A 20,929-nucleotide genomic window follows, 5' to 3' on the forward strand; every position below is an offset into this window, starting at 1 on the left:
TGACCAGGAAACAGGCAGAGAAGGCATACATCTCAATTGGTTTTGGAATTCTTTATTACCGTGAACCCAAGAGCCACTGATTATTAGCACATTCCAATAAAACAGAGGAAGCGGCAGCTTAAAACAAAGTAAAATACACATAAGATTATAAGTCTGGTTACAAGCTTAAAAACTGACCCAGACAGGGATATTTGTTGTTAAGAAATACCCTTGTGACCTGGGTACATTATGCAAAGCCACGGGTTTGCAAATTTACACAAGAGCCAAGGGAGGACATGAGTTGCATTTGGTATGGGGCCAAAGGGTAACTATTCATGCTGTAGCAGAAGAGAGGGGGCTGGGGAAAGAAGATGCCTGAAGGTCATAAGCGGATAAGCCCAGGACCCATTATGGCATGATTCTGTCAATCAGCTCGAGCTGTCAGCTCCTGTCTCTGCAATGGCATCTTTTACTGGTGCTGTTGTGGCAGAGGGCAGTGATTTGGTGCTCAGAGGGAGGCGAAGGGGAAGCCACTGAAATGCAAAATCAAGAGCCAACATCCCAAGTTCCTTAACTGCAGCCAAAAAAGTGATCAGGCCACTAAGCAGTGTCACCTGGGCAGTACCAGTTGGAGTGCGGTCTGTTTCCAGACAGTGACATGCAAGAGTAAGTGTGCACAATGGTTAGCTCCTTGGCCTGAACTCAGGGTGTCAGTACAGGGGCTCATAAGCTGTGACAATTCATGACACATATGATGTGTCCAGTGAAAAAGAATTACTTTGCTTCACTAAGAGCTCTTGCAAAGAATATTAAATTTTAAGATTAACAAAATAATTGAATACACAATGCAGTTTTGGATTTGAACCCAATATATTATATATCTTATTAACAAAATTACATTGCTCATTATATATTTCTTGGATCTGAAATTTTTATTCATATTAATTCATGTAAAGGACAAATCTGTTATTTTCCATACCATCAAGGAATATATCATTTCACTATTTTGATATGAACTTTCCCAAGAAGTTTCTCTTATGCCCATTTAGTTTTATGTCATCTTGTGCTATTATGCCAATATCCCAGTTTATTTTCATATACCAAAAAAAATAGGACTTTTGTTTAAAAAGTTAGATGTTTTCTCTTATTAATCTGTATCATAATATTTACAGTTGAGGAAAAATTATTTTAACTGAAGTGTAAAATGGTTAACAATGGCAAATGATACAGTCCACGTACAGTTTACAAAAAAGGTTTATCAGATAGACATTTAATAAATAAAAGAAATACTTGGAAAAAGTCCTTCGAAAACAGGCCTAGGGACATCACACCTGCATCCTTTGCACAGACTTTCCTAAGAAAAGGTCAGATCTAAAATGTACTCTGTCAAGGAACAAGCAAACCAAATGCACATATAATAGCAGGTATTCTAGAGAGAGGTTTATGCGGTGGTGTCCCTTGGGAGTGACTGCAGCTAGTGCCATCTGTAGAGGCATTAATTTAAATCTTTTACCCGGCGACAGATTTCTTCTGTGAAGTCTGAGCATTTTGCATTGCCTCCCAAATCTTTAGTTAAACTCTGAGGAAAGAAAAAGGCAAAAGTAAAAACATTTCCACATACTACACTAAAGCAAAGAATTTTTATTTAAAGCCCTCAGTGAGATGCCAACTGAGCAAGGAACTTGCCTGCTATAACTTGCTTAGTTCCTCATTTCAAAGTCATTCCATCACATGCCATCCACCCACCAGAAAGGCCTGGGAAAACCCAACTAGCTAGCATACACAAAAACACAAAAAATGAGCTGCTCCTGCTACAAAGGGAGTAACCAAGAAAATCTTCCAAAATTTTCCCTTTGTTCTTACATTAGACCCTAAGAAAAATAGTGCTTGATCATGGATATTTAAATGAAAACAAATCTAAACAAGTGGTTTCATGAAAAGTCCTTGGGGAATTTTTAAAGTTGAAAAAATTTTAGACAGGCTCTGATCTATTTTTGGAGGCTGAGAAACAAATACTAAGGAAATACTTAAATGACTAACTCTGACATTTCACTCTTTGCAAGAAAAATCTCTCATACAACCAATCTGTTTTCTAACAACTCACTCTCTTTAATATAAACAGATTTTGATATGTTTAATTATCTTACATCTGCATTCTACACAATTAAGAAGGTCTATTGTGTAAGTTAAGCATTTCTTTGCTGGGTTCTAGAACATAATTCTTCAAATATAGCTTCAGAAAAAAGACAACACCCCTAAAGTTACTGTCAGCTTATTAAAAACAAGCTTCAAGTTGAGAATGTGGTCCAGTGGTAGAGCATTTACCCAGCATGCAAGAGGCCAGAGGCTCTGGGTTCAAACCCCAGCACTTAAAAACAACAACAACAACAAAAGCTTGCATTTCTTATATTTTGACTAAAATGTAATCTCAAATTATAAGATTTTCTTTCTTTCCTTGTTTCTTATTAATGGGGTCAGCTTTGACAACATTATGCTAAGAAGAAAAGGAGCTGGCCAAGATCACACAGTTAACAACAGGATACCTGGGCTGGCTCCCATTGCTCTTTCCATTGCACACTGTCCATCAATGCTCCTTAACCCTGTTCAGATAAAGTGTTCAGATCCTCACCTCAGAAAATGCACGTGTGTGCGCACATTTCAGGGAGCCCACAGTTAGAATACCTGTTTAATGTCAAATCTTCTGGTTCTCTTAAGAGCTATTATGTGTACCCTTCATGCAGATAATGCACATGAAAGAAATGCATTTTACCTAGCACAAGTAGGTCACATTACAGATACCTTTCCATCCTTAATTGTAGCAAAACACGCAGCCTCAATTCTTGCAGCGTGGTCAAAAAGTCCCATGTGGCGTAGCATCATCACGGCACTGAGCAGCAGGGCTGTGGGATTGGCCATGTCCTTGCCTGCAATGTCTGGGGCAGTCCCATGAACCTACACATCAAGAAAAGTAACATTAGCAAGAGAGAGACAAGAACAAGAAGCCCTTGGTTGAGGATGAGCTCAGATGTAGAACATGTGCTTCGCAGGCAGAAGCTCCAGGACTTGATCCCCAGCATGAATAATAAAAAAAAAAATCAAGCTGCCTACTTCTGGGGAAGCTGGGGTCTCAATCATCTTTCCTCATCAAGAACAACAAAAAAAATTATTGAAAACTACTATGTGCAATTCTTCTGACACAGATCTTAGAAATAGGACTTGGGGTTGGCTCAGTGGTACAGCACTTGCCTAGTATATGCTGGGCCCCAGGTTCAATCCCCAATACCAATAATAAAAATTAAAGAATAAAAGGGGCTGGAGGGATGTAGCTTAGTAGTAGAGGGCTTGCTCAGCGCATGAGTGAGGCACTGGGTTCCATCTCTAAGTACTGAGGGAGAGAGGGAGGGAGGGAGGGAGGAAGGAGAGGAAGGAGAGGAAGGAGAGGAAGAAAAGAAAAGCCTTGGAGAAACAGAGCTACTTTTTAATTTAATTTCAAAAAATATGGACCAACAATCTTTTTCCAGTCAATTTTTGGTAAAGTATTGTAAGTGAGGAAGGATATATAAAGATATATCTAGAGAGAAATGATCAAAAACAAGGCTATATAAAAAACAATATACAGGGGCTGGGGCTGTAGCTCAGTGGTTGAGCACTTGTCTACCATGTGTGAGGCACTGGGTTCGATCCTTAGCACCACACTAAAAAAAAAAAAAATACACAAAGTGTCATTTTTTTTTTTTACATTGGCAAAACTCCCAAGTTAAAGCCTATGCATACTGATAATCCCTCCCGAATTCTCATGCTAATCCAACCCCAACTCTGCTTATGTGTGAGGGTTCTTACCGACTCAAAGATGGCGACCCCGTTGGCTCCAATGTTGCCACTTGGGGTCACACCAAGACCTCCAATCAGTCCCGCACACAGGTCACTGGGGGCAGAAAAACATTTCAAAGGACATTTTAAAAAGAAACATCTCACCTCTAGCATTGAAATTTTAGTTTATAAATACTATTCACCACTAAAAGAACCAGGATTCCTTGGAGCAATGGCTGATTCCAGGCTAAGATTAGAAAAAGGCAGATAATCCTGGAGCAGCTTACTATGCCAGGAAGCAAAATGAGGCCCAAATAAGGGCTGAGTTCAAAGGACCCAGGAGCCATGGGGAAGCGAGCTTCCCTGGCCAAGTGGGAACAATCTGAGTATCAATTAGTGATGGCAGTCATGGACATGCCACTCAAGAAAACAGAAAACCATGAGTCCACATTGATATAAATAAGTAAACAAGTAATAAATGAGAAGGAAAGTTTATCTTTATATTAAAATGCCAACTAACAAACGTAGAAAGATGGGTCTAGAAAGTCACCATTTGGCCAACATCATATTTTTTTTTAGTTGTAGATGGACACGTACCTTTCTTTATTTATTTTATGTGGTGCTGAGACTTGAACCCAGTGCCTCACACATGCTAGACAAGCACTCTGCCACTGAGCTATACTCCCAGCCCCAACATCATATTTGTGTACAAGTGTGTGTGTGTGTGTGTGTGTGTGTGTGTGTGCACGCTCGCATGCACACGCGTGCGAGAGAGAGAAATAGAGAGGGGAAGAAGAAAAAGGAGGAGAAAGGGAGGAAGTAAAAAGGGAGAGAAAGAGGAAAAGATTAAGTAAGGTAAAATGTTAACATCTGGGGGATCTAGGTGCTGACTATAAGGGAATTCTCTGTACTATTCATGTAACTTTACTAGAAAATCTGAAATTATGTCAAAAGGTAGTTGGTTCACCTCATGGCAGATGAACAATCATGCCCTCCTCACCATGAGGTTCTGCCTTAACACAGGCTCAAAAACAATAGCTCCAAGAGACCATGGACTGAAATATCGGAAACTGTAAGCCAAAAAAACCTTTCCTCCCTTGATTTATCTCAGGTATTTTGTCACAGCAACAGAAAGCTAACACAAATATTTATAAATTATAGGTAATAAAAAATTTTAAAAAGTGGGGAGACTTACCTAAGAATATCTCCGTATAAATTTGGCATAACAAGAACATCAAATTGGGATGGGTCTTGTACCATCTACAAGGAATACAATTGTGCGTTTAGCAATCAAAAATTGCACACCGTGCACACTGTTCAAAGAAAGGAAAGTATAAATATATACTTACATTCAAACATACTGTATCAAGGTACATCTCATTAAATTTAATGTCTTTACAGTTTTCTGCAACTTCCCTGCATTTCTGCAGAAAAAGCCCATCTGACATTCGCCTGTATTTAATTAAATAAAAACTGCTGAAAAACAAAGGCTTGCAGAAAGAAAAGGATCAAATCAAAGAAGTAAATTATATGCAAGAAATTTAAGTTCCAAAAGCTAAGATGTCTGATTTCATTATGGCAAAATGGTTTCTTAGGCAGTTAATAAAATGCAAGTTCAAAATATTTTGGGATCCCTTTGAAAGCATAAAAGAATAAAAATGTAAAACAGTTTGATCATGATAGAGAAGATTAGATCTTTATAATATTAACCCAGCAAGATCTAAGAAATAACCATTAATATTATTAACTTGTATGTGTGTGTATAGCTTCAGATTGAATCCAAGGCCTTAGGCATGCTAGGCAAGGACTCTACCAATGAGCTACATTCCCAGACCCCATTAATATTATTAAAATTATATTAAAGGTTAATCTAATTTCATTATTTAAATGGTTAACTTTTCTTTGTTAGGAAGTGTTTATATATTCAGAGATGGCCTTTAATAGCCTGGGCATGAGGATAATTTGAACTATTTAGAGGAACATATCAGACAACATTAGCACTGACTATTTTAAGACCCTGAGCATGAGGCCATTTCTAAAACATCCCCACTAGTTTATTTCTAAAGCATAAATAACATGGCCTCTGCTAACTGGACACAGCATCTGAGGACCCCAAATCTTCTCCACCTTTCTCTTCGGGTAACCCTTAGTCTCTTCTTAACTTCCAGGACCTCAATTCTGTCCCTTGCCTTTTACTCCTGTCATATACCCAGTGAGGCCCAACAAATAGCAGATTAACAGAAGAGAAATGCTGGACCCTCTGATTGGTACAAGGTTCTTTTTCAAAGATACTAGATGGAGGAGCAAGGTGGAGAGAAGGGATGGTTGGTCACTGCTCTCCCCTCAATAAAGCAAAATGGAGCACTGGCCCCTACAGGAACTCACATGATGTTGGCTTTGTGCACAGCTGTGACATTGCTCCGGTGATTGTTCCGGGCATACTCAAAGGCAAATTCAGCAATGCGCTTGCTCGCCTCCTCAGTGATGAGCTTGATGCTTTGCACAACTCCGTCAACAATCTGAAAGAAGAAAAAGCCCTGCACACTGGAAAGGATGTGGCAACAACTCATTGGCTAGCCACATGTAAACCACATCACTGTGGCATGCTTGCATGGGGTCGGCCAGCATGGCCACATCACACAGATAGTATGTCAATGGAGTTAACATTAAACCAGGCCCTGAGGTAGGTATCAGCCCCAACTGTACAGAGAAGCAAAACTGAAGTACAGAGGTAGTCACCTGCCCAAGAAATGGGGAATGCCCAGATGCCCAGGCCTGTACCCTAAGCCACACCAAGCTCTGTTCCTCCTGGCCTCCATTTGAGTAGAGTCAACCAGAGACCCAGCACCAAGACAAACACACACAACTCCTCACATGGTAAATCTGAGCTGTCTTTGGAAGACATTTTCAACTGAGAATTTGAACAATTGTCCCAAGTACACAGAAAGCAACTTAAGAACAGAAAAGTATCTGAAGTGAACATACCACATGCTCAATTCCACTGTACTCTCCTTCTGTGTTCTCTCGAATGGTGACAATATTTACATCAGTGTAAGGAGTTTTATACCCTTCGATTGAGACACATGGTCGTACATTGGCATAAAGGTCAAATGTTTTACGCAGCAATAAATTCATAGATGGGTGACCGGCTGCTATTGGGGTCTTTAAAGGGCCTGTAATAAAGAATACCCAGATGACAACAGAATACATTCTAGTCTTACTATCCTACTAGAAGCCCCCTTATAAACTGTGTTCTGTCTCAAACTTTACCCACTCCCTCAGATCCAGGTAAGGAGGAACATATCCTCCCAGGAGTTTTCTGGAACATGAACTGCATTTCTCATCTTCAGAACATCCTGAGGACAAGCACTATAACAGCTGCTGAACATTATCCAAACCTCAGTCACTGAACAAGGGTCATTCAAAAATGAAGGGTGAAAAACAATTCCAAGATAAGAAATTTGCCCAAGCTTCTCAGTCAGTAAGTGGCAAAATGAGATTCATATGTGGATCTGTCTATGGATTTATAGCCTGTGCCAAATTTCTATGTCACATGCTAGTAATTTTGAATCATGACCTTAAATGTGTATTAAAATAAAAATGTAGAAATTAGGCACAAGACAAATCTAGTTGAAGATAAACACATACTGTCCGTTGGTATTGGCTAGTAATACTTCAATGTTTTTTCTGGAGTTTGAAAAGAATGTCTCAAAAAACAAAGTATCTTACTCCGAGGGTTGACTTTACAAAAGGATTGCTTTACTTTAATTGATGCCAGGTCTTATTTAGCTTATGTGCAGGAACTTTTGAAAATGTGACACCTGGAGCAGAAATCAATAATAACCATCATTTCCACTTCAGTGCTACCTTTCAATCCCATCTTGTTCTTGTCCATTGACTCTTTGGCTTCCGGAGGTATCATCCACTTTCCTCCAGGTCCTTGAATGGCAGTGACATTCCGCTCCTCCCACTGAATAGGTGCCTAGATGCCACACCAGAGCACAGTGAACTGGAAAGACTCAATGAGACTGACATTCACACTACAATGATAAACTTCTATAACATACGGTCTGATAAATAGACTTGGAATTTGGGGCACAACTGGTAAAAACACATACAATAAGGTCCAAATAGTTAATGGCACGAGAACAGAGGTGTCATTCTCTAGCGTGCCCACAGGGAGTCTCCACATTACTCTGGCCCAGTCAATGTTCCCAGTTGCCATCTGCTCACTTATTTTCTTTACAAGGACTCTTAAGGTGGCTATAATTAAACTATCCTAAGGAGTGGAGAATTGTGGTTCACAGAAACACTTTATAGTACTGATACATGGATGAACTTTGAAAATACTACAATAAGTGTAAGAAGTCAATCATAAAAGATCATATTTTTTTTTAATATTTTAAGTTTACAGGTGATGCTGAGAATCAAACCTAGGGCCTCACTCATGTTAGGTAAACACTCTACCACTGAGCTACAACCCCAGCTCCAAAGACCATATGTTATAGAAGTTTATTTACATGAAATGTCCAGAAAAGGCATCTATAGAAATAGAAAGTAGGGCTGGGGTTGTAGCCCATTGATAGAGCACTTGCCTAGCACAGGTGAGGCACTGGGATTCTCAGCACCATGTAAAAATAAGTAAAATAAAGGTTAAATTCTTAAAAAAAGAAAGTAGATGAGTGGTTGCCTAGGGCAAGGGAGGGGAAAGGATCAGGGATCAGGGTATAAAAATTTGCTCTTGGGTAATAGTTTTCTTTTTGGTTGATCAAATCTTTCAAGCTGGGAACTGTGGTGAAGGACTGTAATCCCAGGAGTCCGAAGCAGGAAGATCTCAAGTTCGAGACCAGCTCAGCAACATAGTGAGACCCTATCTCAAAACATTAAAAAATAAAGGGTTAAGGATATGTCTCAGTGGTAAAGTGCCCCTGGGTTAAGTACTCAGTACCAAAAATAAATAAGAAAAATAAAAATTTTCCAAAATTAGGACTGGGAGTGTAGTTCAGTAGTAGGGCATTTGCCTGGCATGTGCAAGGCCCCGAGTTCAATCTCCAGTACCCCCCACGCACACAAAGTTTCAAAATTCTGTAGATGGTTTCACAACTCTGTGAATATACCTAAAACTATCAAACTGAATTGTATATGTTTAATGATAGAAAAGTATGGAGAATAATATCTCAATAAAACTGTTTGTAAAAAATCAGAAATGTTATATAACCTAAAGGTACCAACTTAAGGTATAAACCAGGGTCCCCTTTCTTTCTACCCACATCCTTGTGTGTATGTACACACATATTCGACAACCAACACATCGAGCATGTCCTAGGGTCAAAAGTACAGAATAAGACAAGGTCTTTGTTCCTATAGAGCTTAAGAGCGAGTTGAGCAATCATATTGCAGTTTTTTTGGGGAATCTATCACTTTATAAGCATTGTGTCCTCTGTTAGAGTTTGTTTTTGCTTTTTTCCAAATATTTTTTAGTTGTTGATGGATCTTTTACTTTATTTATTTATTTGTATGTGGTGCTGAGAATTGAAACCAATGCCTCACATATGTTAGGCAAGTGCTCCATCACTGAGCCACAACCTCAGACCTATAGGAGTTTTAATTAGAAACTAACATAGGAAAAAAAATGTTTGTATAATTTAAGTGGATTTCATTGCTCAGCTTATAACTATTAGTATTATAATAGGCACTTATTTAATTTTACACATTATTTCACCTAGCATGTTTAAGGAATAATAATAAATAATAATAAAGCATCAAGTTTCCTAAACCCCCAAAAGTATTTTAAAATATTTACCTAAATCTACGGCTGGGCTACCAGAAGTAGTAATACCCCATCCCAGTCTTTTTTTTTTTTTTTTAATTGTTGTTATTTTCTTAAGTACACACAGCGGAATGCATTACAATTCTTACTACACATATAGAGCACAACCCATCCCAGTCTTAATGAAAATACCACATTAGAATTTTTTAAAAAATACGCTTTCAGGGGGTTGGGGGAGAGGTGCATAGTTCAGTGATAGAGTATGTGCTTAGCATGTGCATGAGGGCCTGAGTTCAATTCCCAGCACCAGAAAAAGAAAAGATTTTTTAAAAGTTTTCTATTTAACTAAACATCAATTATATTCTCTGTTTTGACATGAAGGTATACCAAGATAGACAGGTAACTTGGCAGAGCTTAAGAACCTTAATCCAGGCAGGGTTCAAAGTTCCACAAATACAGCAGTACTATTTTCAATAACTTAATATATAGCAGATTTTAAACTACCAACAATGACAGTAACAAGAGCCTCCACATTGGGTTCTCTGCCCGGCCTGCTGTGGCTTAGCCTCGATCACCTGTACCTATGATGGCCAGAGCCCTGGGGTTTTTGAACACCTATACTATGACCAGCAGAATGTGGTGGAAATCAGCAGATTGAGAATGCTTCAGGTACTGACCACTACTGCCTGGAGCTGCTGTAGAAATGAGATTATGAAAGTTACTTATGTTCCTGGCTGCTTCCTGCAGAATTCCAGCTCTGCTTTTGCACTGAGAGTTTTCAATGCAGAACTGGCTCAGGCTAGTTGAGGACTCAAGTGTCTGAGAAAACAACTGGACTACTATGAATGCAGTGTTAGAAAAAAGAAAAAAAAACTGTGAAAAATATATACTGTAATAATCCACCATATCAGCCTGTGGCAACGAAGCTATGAAAGGCTGTCAGAGACATAATCTAACTGATGGCTTAAGAAAATCACTGATGAAAGAGAAAAAAATATGGATGATGAAGCATATCAAAAAATCCAGAAACTTGAAAGTTACGCTAATAACACTTAGACTCTCTTCCTTATTTAAGAAATATTGGGTATAAGGCATCTTCATGCAAGCCAGGCACAGCAGCACATGTCTGTAATCCCAGTGACCTGGAAGGCTGAGGAAGGTGGATTGTAAATTCAAGACCAGCCTCAGCAATTTAGCAAGGCCCTAAGCAACTAAGTGAGGCCCGGTCTCAAAATAAAAAACAAAAATGGTTAGGGATGTAGCTCAATGTAAAATGCCCCTGGGTTCAATCCCTAGTAAGGGGAAAAAATGTTTCTCTGGAGGACTATTTGAATAAAACTCAACAAGTGGAATTTGATATACTGCACCTCTCTTACAACAGAAAAACTCATTAATTCCATTGTCTATGTATATTTAGTCACAAAGGAAAAGATTGGAATAATTTCATGGCACTGTTTCTAATTTAGTTCATTCGTTTTATGAAAGTATACAAGTTAGAGGTCTTGTTTAGAAACAATAAGAACTGTTTGCTTAAAGATAAAAAGAATTATTGGGAGTAGCTCACAGAACAAATTCAAAGCTGCTATGGGACTAAGTGCCAAGACACTGCTGAGATTCTGCCACACACACTGCCATTGGCACCACCAGCTCAGATAGTATCTGTTGTGTCAAAGGACAGGAGGGAGCTATGCTCCAGTCAGAGCACAGGGAGAAAGAACTTCAAGCAGTAGAGGCTCAAGTTAGCACTAAGATTTACACACTGATCATCTAAAACTTAGATGTTTGGTACACCTAGAAAACACATTTATTCAGGGATCGTGAAGGATGAGATTATTGAGTTGAGGGCTTTACATTCCTAATATTTAATCTTTATAACCTTGTGTGAAAATTTATCCATAATGATAAAACAACTTATTTAAGGTGAGGCAGTTGCTGGTAAGAGCTGAAGCCCTAATTTGATTTTAGGTCTGACAGGTCTGGAAGTTTTTACTCTATTTCTAAGCCCACTGCTTCAGTCTGTCATTAAGTATTATCATGATCATGAACAAAACTATATTGGCAAAATTTATATTAGTGTAATTTATATTAACAATATTGTACTGAATATCCATTAAAGGATATATATTTTTTAAATCTAGTAAACACTAAGCTTCTCAGTGATAAGCACTGTGAAATATATCAAAAATAAAATGGTGGGTAACAAATAATGCTGAAACATGCATTATTAAACTGAAAATCCATGGAGACTAACAGACCTTACCAACTCTATGGTATGCAATTCATCCAAAGAGTTCATAGAAACTCTTCCACAAATTGCTATTATATAGATTTTTTTTTAAAGCCAACTTACTTTGGCAGCATCAAAAATCTTCATAACTGCAGCTGAAATTTCTGGGCCAATTCCATCTCCTGGAATTAAAGTTACTGTCTGAACCTGAATACAAGAAATCATTAAAGGAAAATAGTAAGAATTGATTTTTGAAGGGTTAAAAAAAACATCAGTGACAGAAATCCACTTTATAGGGATGCTTCAGAAAGATTCAAATGCTGCTAAGAAAATAGACAAACCTTCCCCAGGACAATCAAAGTGGAGATAGGAATCAATAGACAAGATATTCCACAATTCTATTCATTTTTTTTTTTTTTTTTCAGGAAGCAGGGCTTTATTCTGCAATATGAAGGAAACATGCTTTGCCCAGCTGCCCCAGACATAAATTGTAACCACTGAGAAACTGGGCAGCAATGCCCCTTGTGGACCCCTTGCAGGGTTCTAAAGACAAACCAGAGTCCAAAAATTCTTTCTTCCCTTAAACACACCCATATCGTTACATACGGAATTCACTTTTATACTGGTATCAAAAATTATACTAAACATTTATCACTAAACTAACTTTATTATATATTTTTCCCTCTAAAATTTCTTTGCTAAATATCTTCACTGTCCTGGTGACTTCTGCTTCCTTATTAACTTGATGTATACTGTGTCCTTATCCTTCTTTAGGTTTTCTGCCCATCTCTTGGCACCTCCAGTGACTCTCTGCTCAGATTTACTCTCCAGTCAAGGCTGCAAGCCCGCTTTTTGGACCTCAGACACCTCAAGTCTGAATTTGCGGTTGCTCCTTTTTCTTCCTGGTTCCTCATGGGGACTGCCACGCTTTTCTCCCTCACTTCCTCCTCTGCTGTGTGAGGCTGGGAAATCTGATTCCATCTTCCAGCACATTCTCTTTTCCCTAACTGTTCTTTATCTGAGTTCAGAGGTTTTAAAAAGAACCCAAATGATGCTCTTTTAAATAAAACAAAAATAAATTAAACCACCAAGTAGACCTCCCAACTGATATTTCTTTTCAGACAAGCTCCCAGACTAATTAATTCTATAAAACAAAGATAGCAAAAACATTTCAACAATGTTCTCACACTAAAATTTAGAAGAGTTCCTCATGAAGACAACTTTCCTGTCCATGTAATCCTGGAAAAGTTCCCTCTGCAACTTCTTCAGGCTTACAAAGCTCTTTCAGACACATTTCTAGAATATCAGAGCTCTGTTTGACACTCAGAAAAAGAAAAAAAACAGGCCTTACATCAAGAGAGGGCCTTCACTTTTCTTAGTTCCCCTAAAAACTGCCTTCTTAATGATAAGTATAATATAAATGATAAGCAATGTGATTTGTAACCAATAAAAATAAAACATGAGCAGACCTGCAAAGCCTGAATTAGACCTAGAACAACAGTAAGTTTACTTATGATGTAACATCAATGATTTGTCCAAAATTAGCCAGCATTTCAAATGTAGAAATAAAAATACGTAAGGGGGGAAAATCAGAAGATTTTAATGACCCTCTCTTTCCATTTGGGAACTATCATTTTATTATTTGGGAACTTCATTTCAACAGGCTCCAGTTGCTTGATCTATATGTTTTTTGAAAGAAGTTTCTTGCTTTTGCCTTCCAATGATCCCTCCTGGGCAGGTGGACTAATTCTCAATTTTTCTATACAGTTGAAGAAGTTTTTTAAAAAATAAATATCTCCTCTTATTTCTCTTGAAAATAATCCCTTCCACCAAGCTAATATTTTTAAAGAACAGATAACTGAAAATTAAATAACAGCAGATAGCAATGATCATCTTTATCAGCTTTCAGAACATGTTTGAAATGCCAGCTTAGCCATCCTTGAGCTTGAAGTGCAAGCCTCATTCTGCATTTTTTGCATAAGCAGAGCCAAAAGAATCCTTTGGCTTCTTCCTGTTCTCCCAATGTCATCAGGCCATCAGAAAATTAGAATTTTCTTCCACAGCACAAAAAGTAAATAAAGGGAAAAAATGTACTCTGGTCTTATAAATTCTTCATGGCATAAAATGTTATATGGGAGTATAGGAATTATGAAATTCAAATCAAATCAGATTCTATAAAAGGGGGATAAAATAAAAATGAACAGGAAATCACTGACCCACAGTCTCAGAATGTTCCAAAAATGTGGTATCAGTTCTGAAAGCACAGAACTCTAATGCTAGGAATTCTAAAAGCAGCAGATTTAATGAGCAATAGATGATCCACTAAAATGATAGTCTATAAAGACTGTATAAGGAAAGTATAAGCCTACAGGGCTTATAAGTATTTGAGAAATTCCTAATTGGCAATCTACTGTTTTTAGGGAAGCTCACAAATTAAAAATGCAAAGCAGGTTTTGAAGCTTCTCAACAATTTTCTCTCAATTTGCACTAGTTTTAAGGAAAAAAAATTGTCTTACCAAAATGAGATTGTGAAATAAAGTAACAGGCTCAAGGGTAATTCTATTTTTATAACAAGGCTCCTTCAAGATATTAATGTGACAGGCTTACATAGCCAGCTGTAATATGATTCTTTTACATATGCAAGTGACCTAATAGGTTTGTGTATATGTTAGCCAATAATTTAAATATGCATTAAAAGCATGGCCCAATTTCCCTAGATTTAAATAAATGGAGATTAATGCTATATAATAGATGTATTAGAGCATCTTTCTTGAGAAACTTCTAAAAGGGAAAAATAAAAGACATAATTATACTCACACCACCAGCAAAACCTCTGGTCACCTGTTTTGGATTGTGGAATGCACCCAGCAGCCGAGAGACCTACATTAATATCAACAGAGAAATGTTATCCACAGAATTAAACAACATTTAGTGCTGCAAATTTGCAAATTTGGGCACTTCCTAGGAATATCTTTATCACATCTTAGCTCAATGTAGCTAGCTTGTTCAGATTTGAAAGCCTAAATATTTCATGTTTTATCTATGATCTGAGAATAAAACTATACTTTTTAAGCTCAAATACTGAAATTTTCTCTGATATGAATGGTTTTACATCAACATTCTTAACCTCCAGGTCAATTTAGGGATAACATATTCTTTAAGAAAAGTACCAATAACTTTAGATCCAGGAAGATCCTTATGAAATCCAAAGCACAGCTCATTTATTTCACAGGTGGAATCATTGGGTCCAAAGGGTAGCAATATGCCTACAGTCACAGCGACTATCTGGCAAAATGGAAAACCAGAATCCAGTTCTTCTGCCTCATTGGCCAGTGTATCTCCAACCATACTTTACATTTACTCTTCTCCTATGAATATTAAGAAGTTACACTTTATGCCAGGTGTGGTAGTGTACACCTGTAATCCCAGGGACTCGGGAGGCTGAGGCAGGAAAAATGCCAAGTTCAAGGCCAGCCTCAGCAATTTAATGAGGCCCTAAGCAACTTAGTGAAATCCTGTCTCAAAAAAATAAAGCTGTGTGCAGTGGCACTTGGCTATAATCCCAGCAGCTTAGGAGGCTGAGGCAGGAGGATCACTAGTTCAAAGCCAGCCTCAGCAATTTAGTGAGGTCCTAAGCAACTCAGCAAGACTCTGTCTCCAAATAAAATAGAAAAAAGAAGGTCTGGGGATATGGCTCAGTGGTTAAGCACCCCTTGGTTCAATCCCTGGTACCAAAAAATAAAAGTAAATAAAAAGAGCTGGAAATGGGCTGGGGTTGTGGCTCAGTGGTACAGCACTTGCCTAGCATGTGTGAGGCACTGGGTGTGACTCTCAGCACCACATAAAAAATAAACAAATAAATTAATAAAGGCATTGTATTTATCTATAACAAAAAAAGGGGGGGGGCTGGTGATGTAACTCAGTGATTAAGTGCCCCTGCATTCAATCCACAGTACAAAAAAAAAAAAAAGAAAGAAAGAAAATACACTGTATGATAAAATCTAAGAAAGTTTATTCCTAACCACTTGATGCCATGCAGAATGAAGATTTTAAATAACTTTATTTCTTCTGCTAATACAGATAATATGGTCACTATTGTTAATTTGGGGGGGACTAGAAAAAGATACAAAAAAATGCCACCCAGTAATCCCACCACTCCAAGACATCACCACTGGTAATGTCCCCCAATCAACATTATCATACATCAAAAATATAAATTTTAAAAGATTAATTCAAACTCTAATAACTCACTCTTTAAGGACTGATAAAGTCACATTATAATAAAGGCATTAAAACTCACTAAAAATGCTAAATGTAACTTTTTTTCATGCTAAATACAAGAGCAAAGAGACATCTGTTACATCCTATCTTAGTCTTCCCTTATGGAGCCTGAACCTTTGTTGAAATATTGGCCCTACAAATGATGGGACAAAAACCAATATTCAAGAAAGTGTGTATGAATTGTATTCTATAATCCTATATATACATAGTCATGTCTCTGGATTAAAAATAAAAGACAGGGCCAAGTTGAAAGAATGGTCTATGCCAAGCTCTCAGCCAAATCATCATCCTAGAACATAGATGCATCCACCCAGCAGGTAGATTATTGGACAAGAGGCCAATTAAAAGCTATTCTGTAAAAGTTCTTTTCCCCACTTTCCACCTCACCACCTCATCCAGTAAAGAGGGAAAGACACACAAAATAGACTCACATCCTTGTGATACAAGACTTCAAAAACCTAGCTTTAAATATAACCCCAAGAGTGCAAAGATTTTTTTTTTATGATTTGTTTGCTGTTGAATCTCCAGTACCTAGACATTGCCTGCCTCATAGGAGGTGCCCAATAAACTTTTGTAAACACTGAGGCCAACCTCAATCATATTTCTGTTTCTATCCCAGACTTTTTAAAAAATTTTTTTAAATTTTTTTTAGTTGTCAATGGACCTTTATTTTACTTATTGTTACATGGTGCTGAGAATCAAACCCAGTGCCTCACACATGCCAGGCAAACGCTCTGCCACAGTGCCACAGCCATAGCCTGTATCCCAGACTTAATACATGAAACAATTTTCCTCAATAACCGTTTTTTTCCATGTTTGTCACCTTTCCTCCAAGCTTTTAAAGCAATACTCCATCAATAAAGACATTAGAAACAATTTTTTAAAAAATAAAGACATTAGGATGACCTAGAACCTTCAATAAAATAAGATTTTTTAGGGCTGGGGTTATAGCTCAGTAGTAGAGCGCTTGCCTCACAAGCATGAGGCACTGGGTTCAATCCTCAGCACCACATAAAAATAAATAAATGAAAATAAAGATATTGTCCAGCTACAACTAAAAAAAAATTTTTAAAGAGTTTTTAGAGCCCTATCTCCTATATTACACACACACACACACACACACACACACACACATATCTCTCTCTCTCTCTCATATATATATCACATTATGTATTTTGATAAAACCTGGAGAGAGAGATTCTCAGATGAGAAAACTGAGGCCAGGCTTGCAGAGCCTTTACTGGATCCCTGAACTTCTGACTTCAGGCTCAGTGGGCCATCTTAATCCCTGGCTTCTTACTTCCTTTTTTAACCTTAATACACCATCTTAAAAACATAATAGATACAATGTTGGATGGATGTAAGGCAGGCTCAATAAGTGCTTGCTAATGGCAACTCAGACATTATAGTATTTCACAGTCAGAAGTCTTTAGAACCCCTCTATTTTCTCTATGAGAAAAGCTTTTTTAAGGTACAGATCCCCTTTTTCAAATAAATAAATTAAAACCCAGTAAAGGATCTGCTCTGAACCCAGCATCCAACTTAGCACTCCCTCCATCCTAGGGTCAGCCTCTGAGGCACCAATCCCTAAAGGGAAAAACTGGCCCAGAGGTCAGATGACTCTGCCAAAGATCACACTGGGGGTCCATGTCAGAGAACTTCATCTTCTGACCCACAGCCTGACGCTTTCTAGACTCCCAATATGAGAGTTTTTTCTTGCAGATCACACTTCTGAAGGTTTAATGTACCTACCAAAGATGAACTAGGTGTTAAGTGCAAGCCCAGTGATTGAGGGATTGTTTTAACAGTGAAACAGAGGTTATTTTACCTTTAGAAGTAAATATAACAGCTACCATCCCAAGCAAATCCCAATCTGAGAAGAGTGACAAAGTCAATCTAGTTACTGAGCAAAAAAAACCAGTTATTGATACCCACAAACCACTGTGTTCTTGATGACTGCCAAGATAAATATTCTGATGGCTAAAAAAGCTTCATATTTTTGTGTTCCTTCTGCATGTTCTAGGTGTTTTCACATTCATTATTTTATTTAAGTCTCCAACAACTTGGCAACACAAGTACAGATATTTTGCAGATGTGCATATTAAGGCTCAGAGATGTTAATTTGCTTAGAGTCATGCAACCAAAGAATGGCACTGCCAGGATTTAAACCTAGGACTCCTAAATTCCAGTGTAGAAATATTATCACTAAATAACAGTGTATCCCTGAACCTATCTTTAAACTTTAAAAAAAAAAAAAAAGGAGAAAAATAGTAACAAGTTTTATAGAAAAATTAAGTTGCTTATGGTAGACTCCAAGGGGACCACCCATTAATAGCAACAGGATACTAATAAGGCATGTTATTCCCTGTACTACACATAATTTACTATGTGACCTTGGCCACAGAGCAGGCAGAATGGAAGTGAGAGGGCTGGGGAGGTAGCTCTATAGCACCTGCCTACCTTGGAGCATTTGCCTAGCACGCATGCGTTGCTGGGTTTGATACCCAGTACTGGGGAACAAATTTTTTTAAAAAAGGTTGAAAATGTGAATCAAGACACTCGGGTTCCTCTCCCAGCTCTGCCACCTACTTCCTGTGTGACCTTGAGCAAATCTGTTAGGTTCTTTCCTCTGAAAAACCAAGGAACTGCGAAGATAATCTGAAATCCTCTCCAGCTCTAGCAACTGAGCTTTCCAGATCGCAAGACTCCCACTAATAAACAGGTAAAAGGAAGATGCTGTGAGTCTCCCTCTCCCAGGGTTCAAATAGTAATGCCAAGATGTAAATGCCCTGTGCCCTTTAAAGGGGAAATAGACACAAGAGCACAGAGTCGGACTGGGAAGAACTCCAAGGAGGACAAAATCTGGCATGAAAAACAGCCCCGGGATTCCCTCACCTGGGAAATCCCACTACCCTACGCCTGCTCCTGCGGTTATCCTGCCGAGAGCCAAGCAGACCCCAGAAAGGCCTGAGCCGTGCTCTGGGGCTATGGGTACCATCCGCAGGGCCGCAGCCAGGACCGCGGAGCCCAGGCGGGGGCTCCGTGACCTTCCCCAGCTCGCTAGGCCGGGCGGTGGCCCTGGAGAAGGTCGATGGTAATATCCGGAGCAGGGCCGGTTCCCCCCGCCTTGACCTTGACGTCGTCGTCGCCTGAGGCGCTGCTGTCCGGGTTCAGGGCTGCCCAGACCCTGGGTGCCGGCCACCAAGCGCCTCGCACCAGCGGCGAGAACAGACTCCCAAACTGTCTACGAGGACCGCGAGCCACCTGCCCATCGGGTCCCGTAAGCCGTCCTCACCCAGCACGCGGTTCGCCGGCCTGCCTGCTCTTGCTGCCAGCCTGCACATGCCGGCCTGCCAGCACTCACCTTGGAGATCCACGCGGACCCGGCCATCGCTTCAGCTTCTCTCACTGCAGCGACAGCGGTGGTAGTAGGGCGCGTGCGCGCCACCGGCCTCCGGAGCCCGCCCCGCGTGGCCCCGCCCCCGATGCCCCGCCCCACCTCCGGCCCGCCTCGGTATTTCTCCGCGCTCACTCCCTGCTGTTCCTATTAGCCAATCGCCGGGCTCGTCTCGCAGTGACGCACCGATCCAGGAACAGTTCTGCGACCCGGAAGAGGCGGGTCCAGGATCTCCGGGAAGCCACCACCCTTTTCATTCATTGATTCGCTGTTTCAGTAAGATGTTTGTTGTGCACCTACGAAGTGCCGGTTTTCTAGAGTTGGAGAGAGATCGCGCCTCTCACGCGCGGGAGTTTACAATCCCGTGAACCGAGAAATCATTTACTCATTCCACAAATCATAATTTTTATGTTTAACAGCTTTATTGAGGTATAATTTATATATCTTAAAATATACCCTCTGGAAGTTGGAGCTGTGGCTCAGGTGGTAGAGCGCTCGCCTAGCATGCGCGAGGCGCTGGGTTCAAGCCTCTGAACCACATAACAATAAATAAAATAAAGGTTTAAAAAAATGTACTCGCTGATTGTTTAGTAAATGTAAACAGTTGAACCGCCATCACCACAATGCAGTTTTTGACATGGGAATATTCCTAGTGCCCATTTGCAGTCAGTCCCTTCTTCCATTCTCAGTCCGGGGCAACGACTGATCGGTCCTTAGATTTTTACAGCTCTACAAATATTTCTAAGTGCCAACCAGATGTCAAGCACTGTTCTAAGTACTGGAGCTCATATTTCCAGTGGGAAAGACAATCATCCATCAAGTACCTCACAAATGTCCAGTCAACTATGGCTTATGATTCAAACCAATCGTGGAAGGCCGGGAAGGCTTCTCTGAGGAAATACCTTCCCCCTCATCCTTTCCCCACCCCAGGACCCTTAGCTGGGTGCCAAGGGTAACTGCGACCAGGTCTCCTCCTCCCACCCTATCCTGGAAAGGGTTCTATCAGGAGAGGAACTATCCACCTAGAAAATCAATGAGTGCATTGGAGAAGTGATGCCAAATACTTTCTTTAGATAAAATAAATTGCAGCTTAATCTGCGACCTAGTCTGAAAACAGGGCTGTCATCAATCTCTTCCCCTCAAACCCCGTCCTGCACCGAGCCCTGCAGTGTTCTCTTACAGTCCTCTCCATCCTCACTGCCCCGCTGTGCCCGACTATGTTTTGAACAGACTGTTACAACAGCCGCCTCACCAGCTACCTGCCTCTTCCAGTCCTTTCTCTCAGCCCTTTCCTTCAGGCACAGCTCTGACTAGGGCTTATCCTGCTTTTAAAAATCTCCTGACTCACTCTTGCTTTCTTCTGCCACTGCTGTCTTTTTTCATCCTAGTTTCCACTACTCCTTCCAGCCCCAAAGCTCTGTAACACCTGCCAAGTAGGACTGCTGGCCAGCCCCCAGCCCCCAAA

General features: G+C 39.7%; 1 protein-coding gene across 2 annotated transcripts; it reads right to left on the minus strand.

Moving 5' to 3' along the window:
• Nucleotides 1-36: 36 nt before the first annotated feature.
• Nucleotides 37-19,539, minus strand: Idh3a (isocitrate dehydrogenase (NAD(+)) 3 catalytic subunit alpha). 2 transcript variants are annotated; one of them, XM_027925742.2, is made up of 11 exons: nucleotides 19,432-19,539; nucleotides 14,604-14,666; nucleotides 11,910-11,993; nucleotides 7,657-7,771; nucleotides 6,775-6,962; nucleotides 6,175-6,308; nucleotides 5,139-5,241; nucleotides 4,985-5,049; nucleotides 3,820-3,904; nucleotides 2,779-2,931; nucleotides 37-1,558 (listed from the first exon to the last, which is right to left on the minus strand). In XM_027925742.2, the coding sequence occupies exons 1-11, from the start codon at nucleotides 19,456-19,458 to the stop codon at nucleotides 1,475-1,477; spliced, it is 1,101 nt and encodes a 366-aa protein (XP_027781543.1). In that variant the 5' UTR covers nucleotides 19,459-19,539; the 3' UTR covers nucleotides 37-1,474. The 2 variants fall into 2 exon arrangements, with proteins under 2 accessions (XP_027781543.1, XP_071464637.1); XM_071608536.1 differs by having other exon boundaries at nucleotides 19,363-19,473.
• Nucleotides 19,540-20,929: the final 1,390 nt, after the last annotated feature.

This window comes from Marmota flaviventris, chromosome 2 (genome assembly GCF_047511675.1).
Source record: "Marmota flaviventris isolate mMarFla1 chromosome 2, mMarFla1.hap1, whole genome shotgun sequence".
NCBI classification, from domain to species: domain Eukaryota; kingdom Metazoa; phylum Chordata; class Mammalia; order Rodentia; family Sciuridae; genus Marmota; species Marmota flaviventris.

Excerpts from the sequence above, each read along its gene's own strand:
- Idh3a (XM_071608536.1), bottom strand. The coding sequence starts at position 19,458 with ATGGCCGGGTCCGCGTGGATCTCCAAGGTGAGTGCTGGCAGGCCGGCA. Across the intron at positions 5,242-6,174 it reads GTGCACAAAGCCAACATCAT|GCGAATGTCAGATGGGCTTT; the intron begins GTGAGTTCCTGT and ends AATTAAATACAG. Across the intron at positions 2,932-3,819 it reads GGGTCGCCATCTTTGAGTCG|GTTCATGGGACTGCCCCAGA; the intron begins GTAAGAACCCTC and ends CTTGATGTGTAG.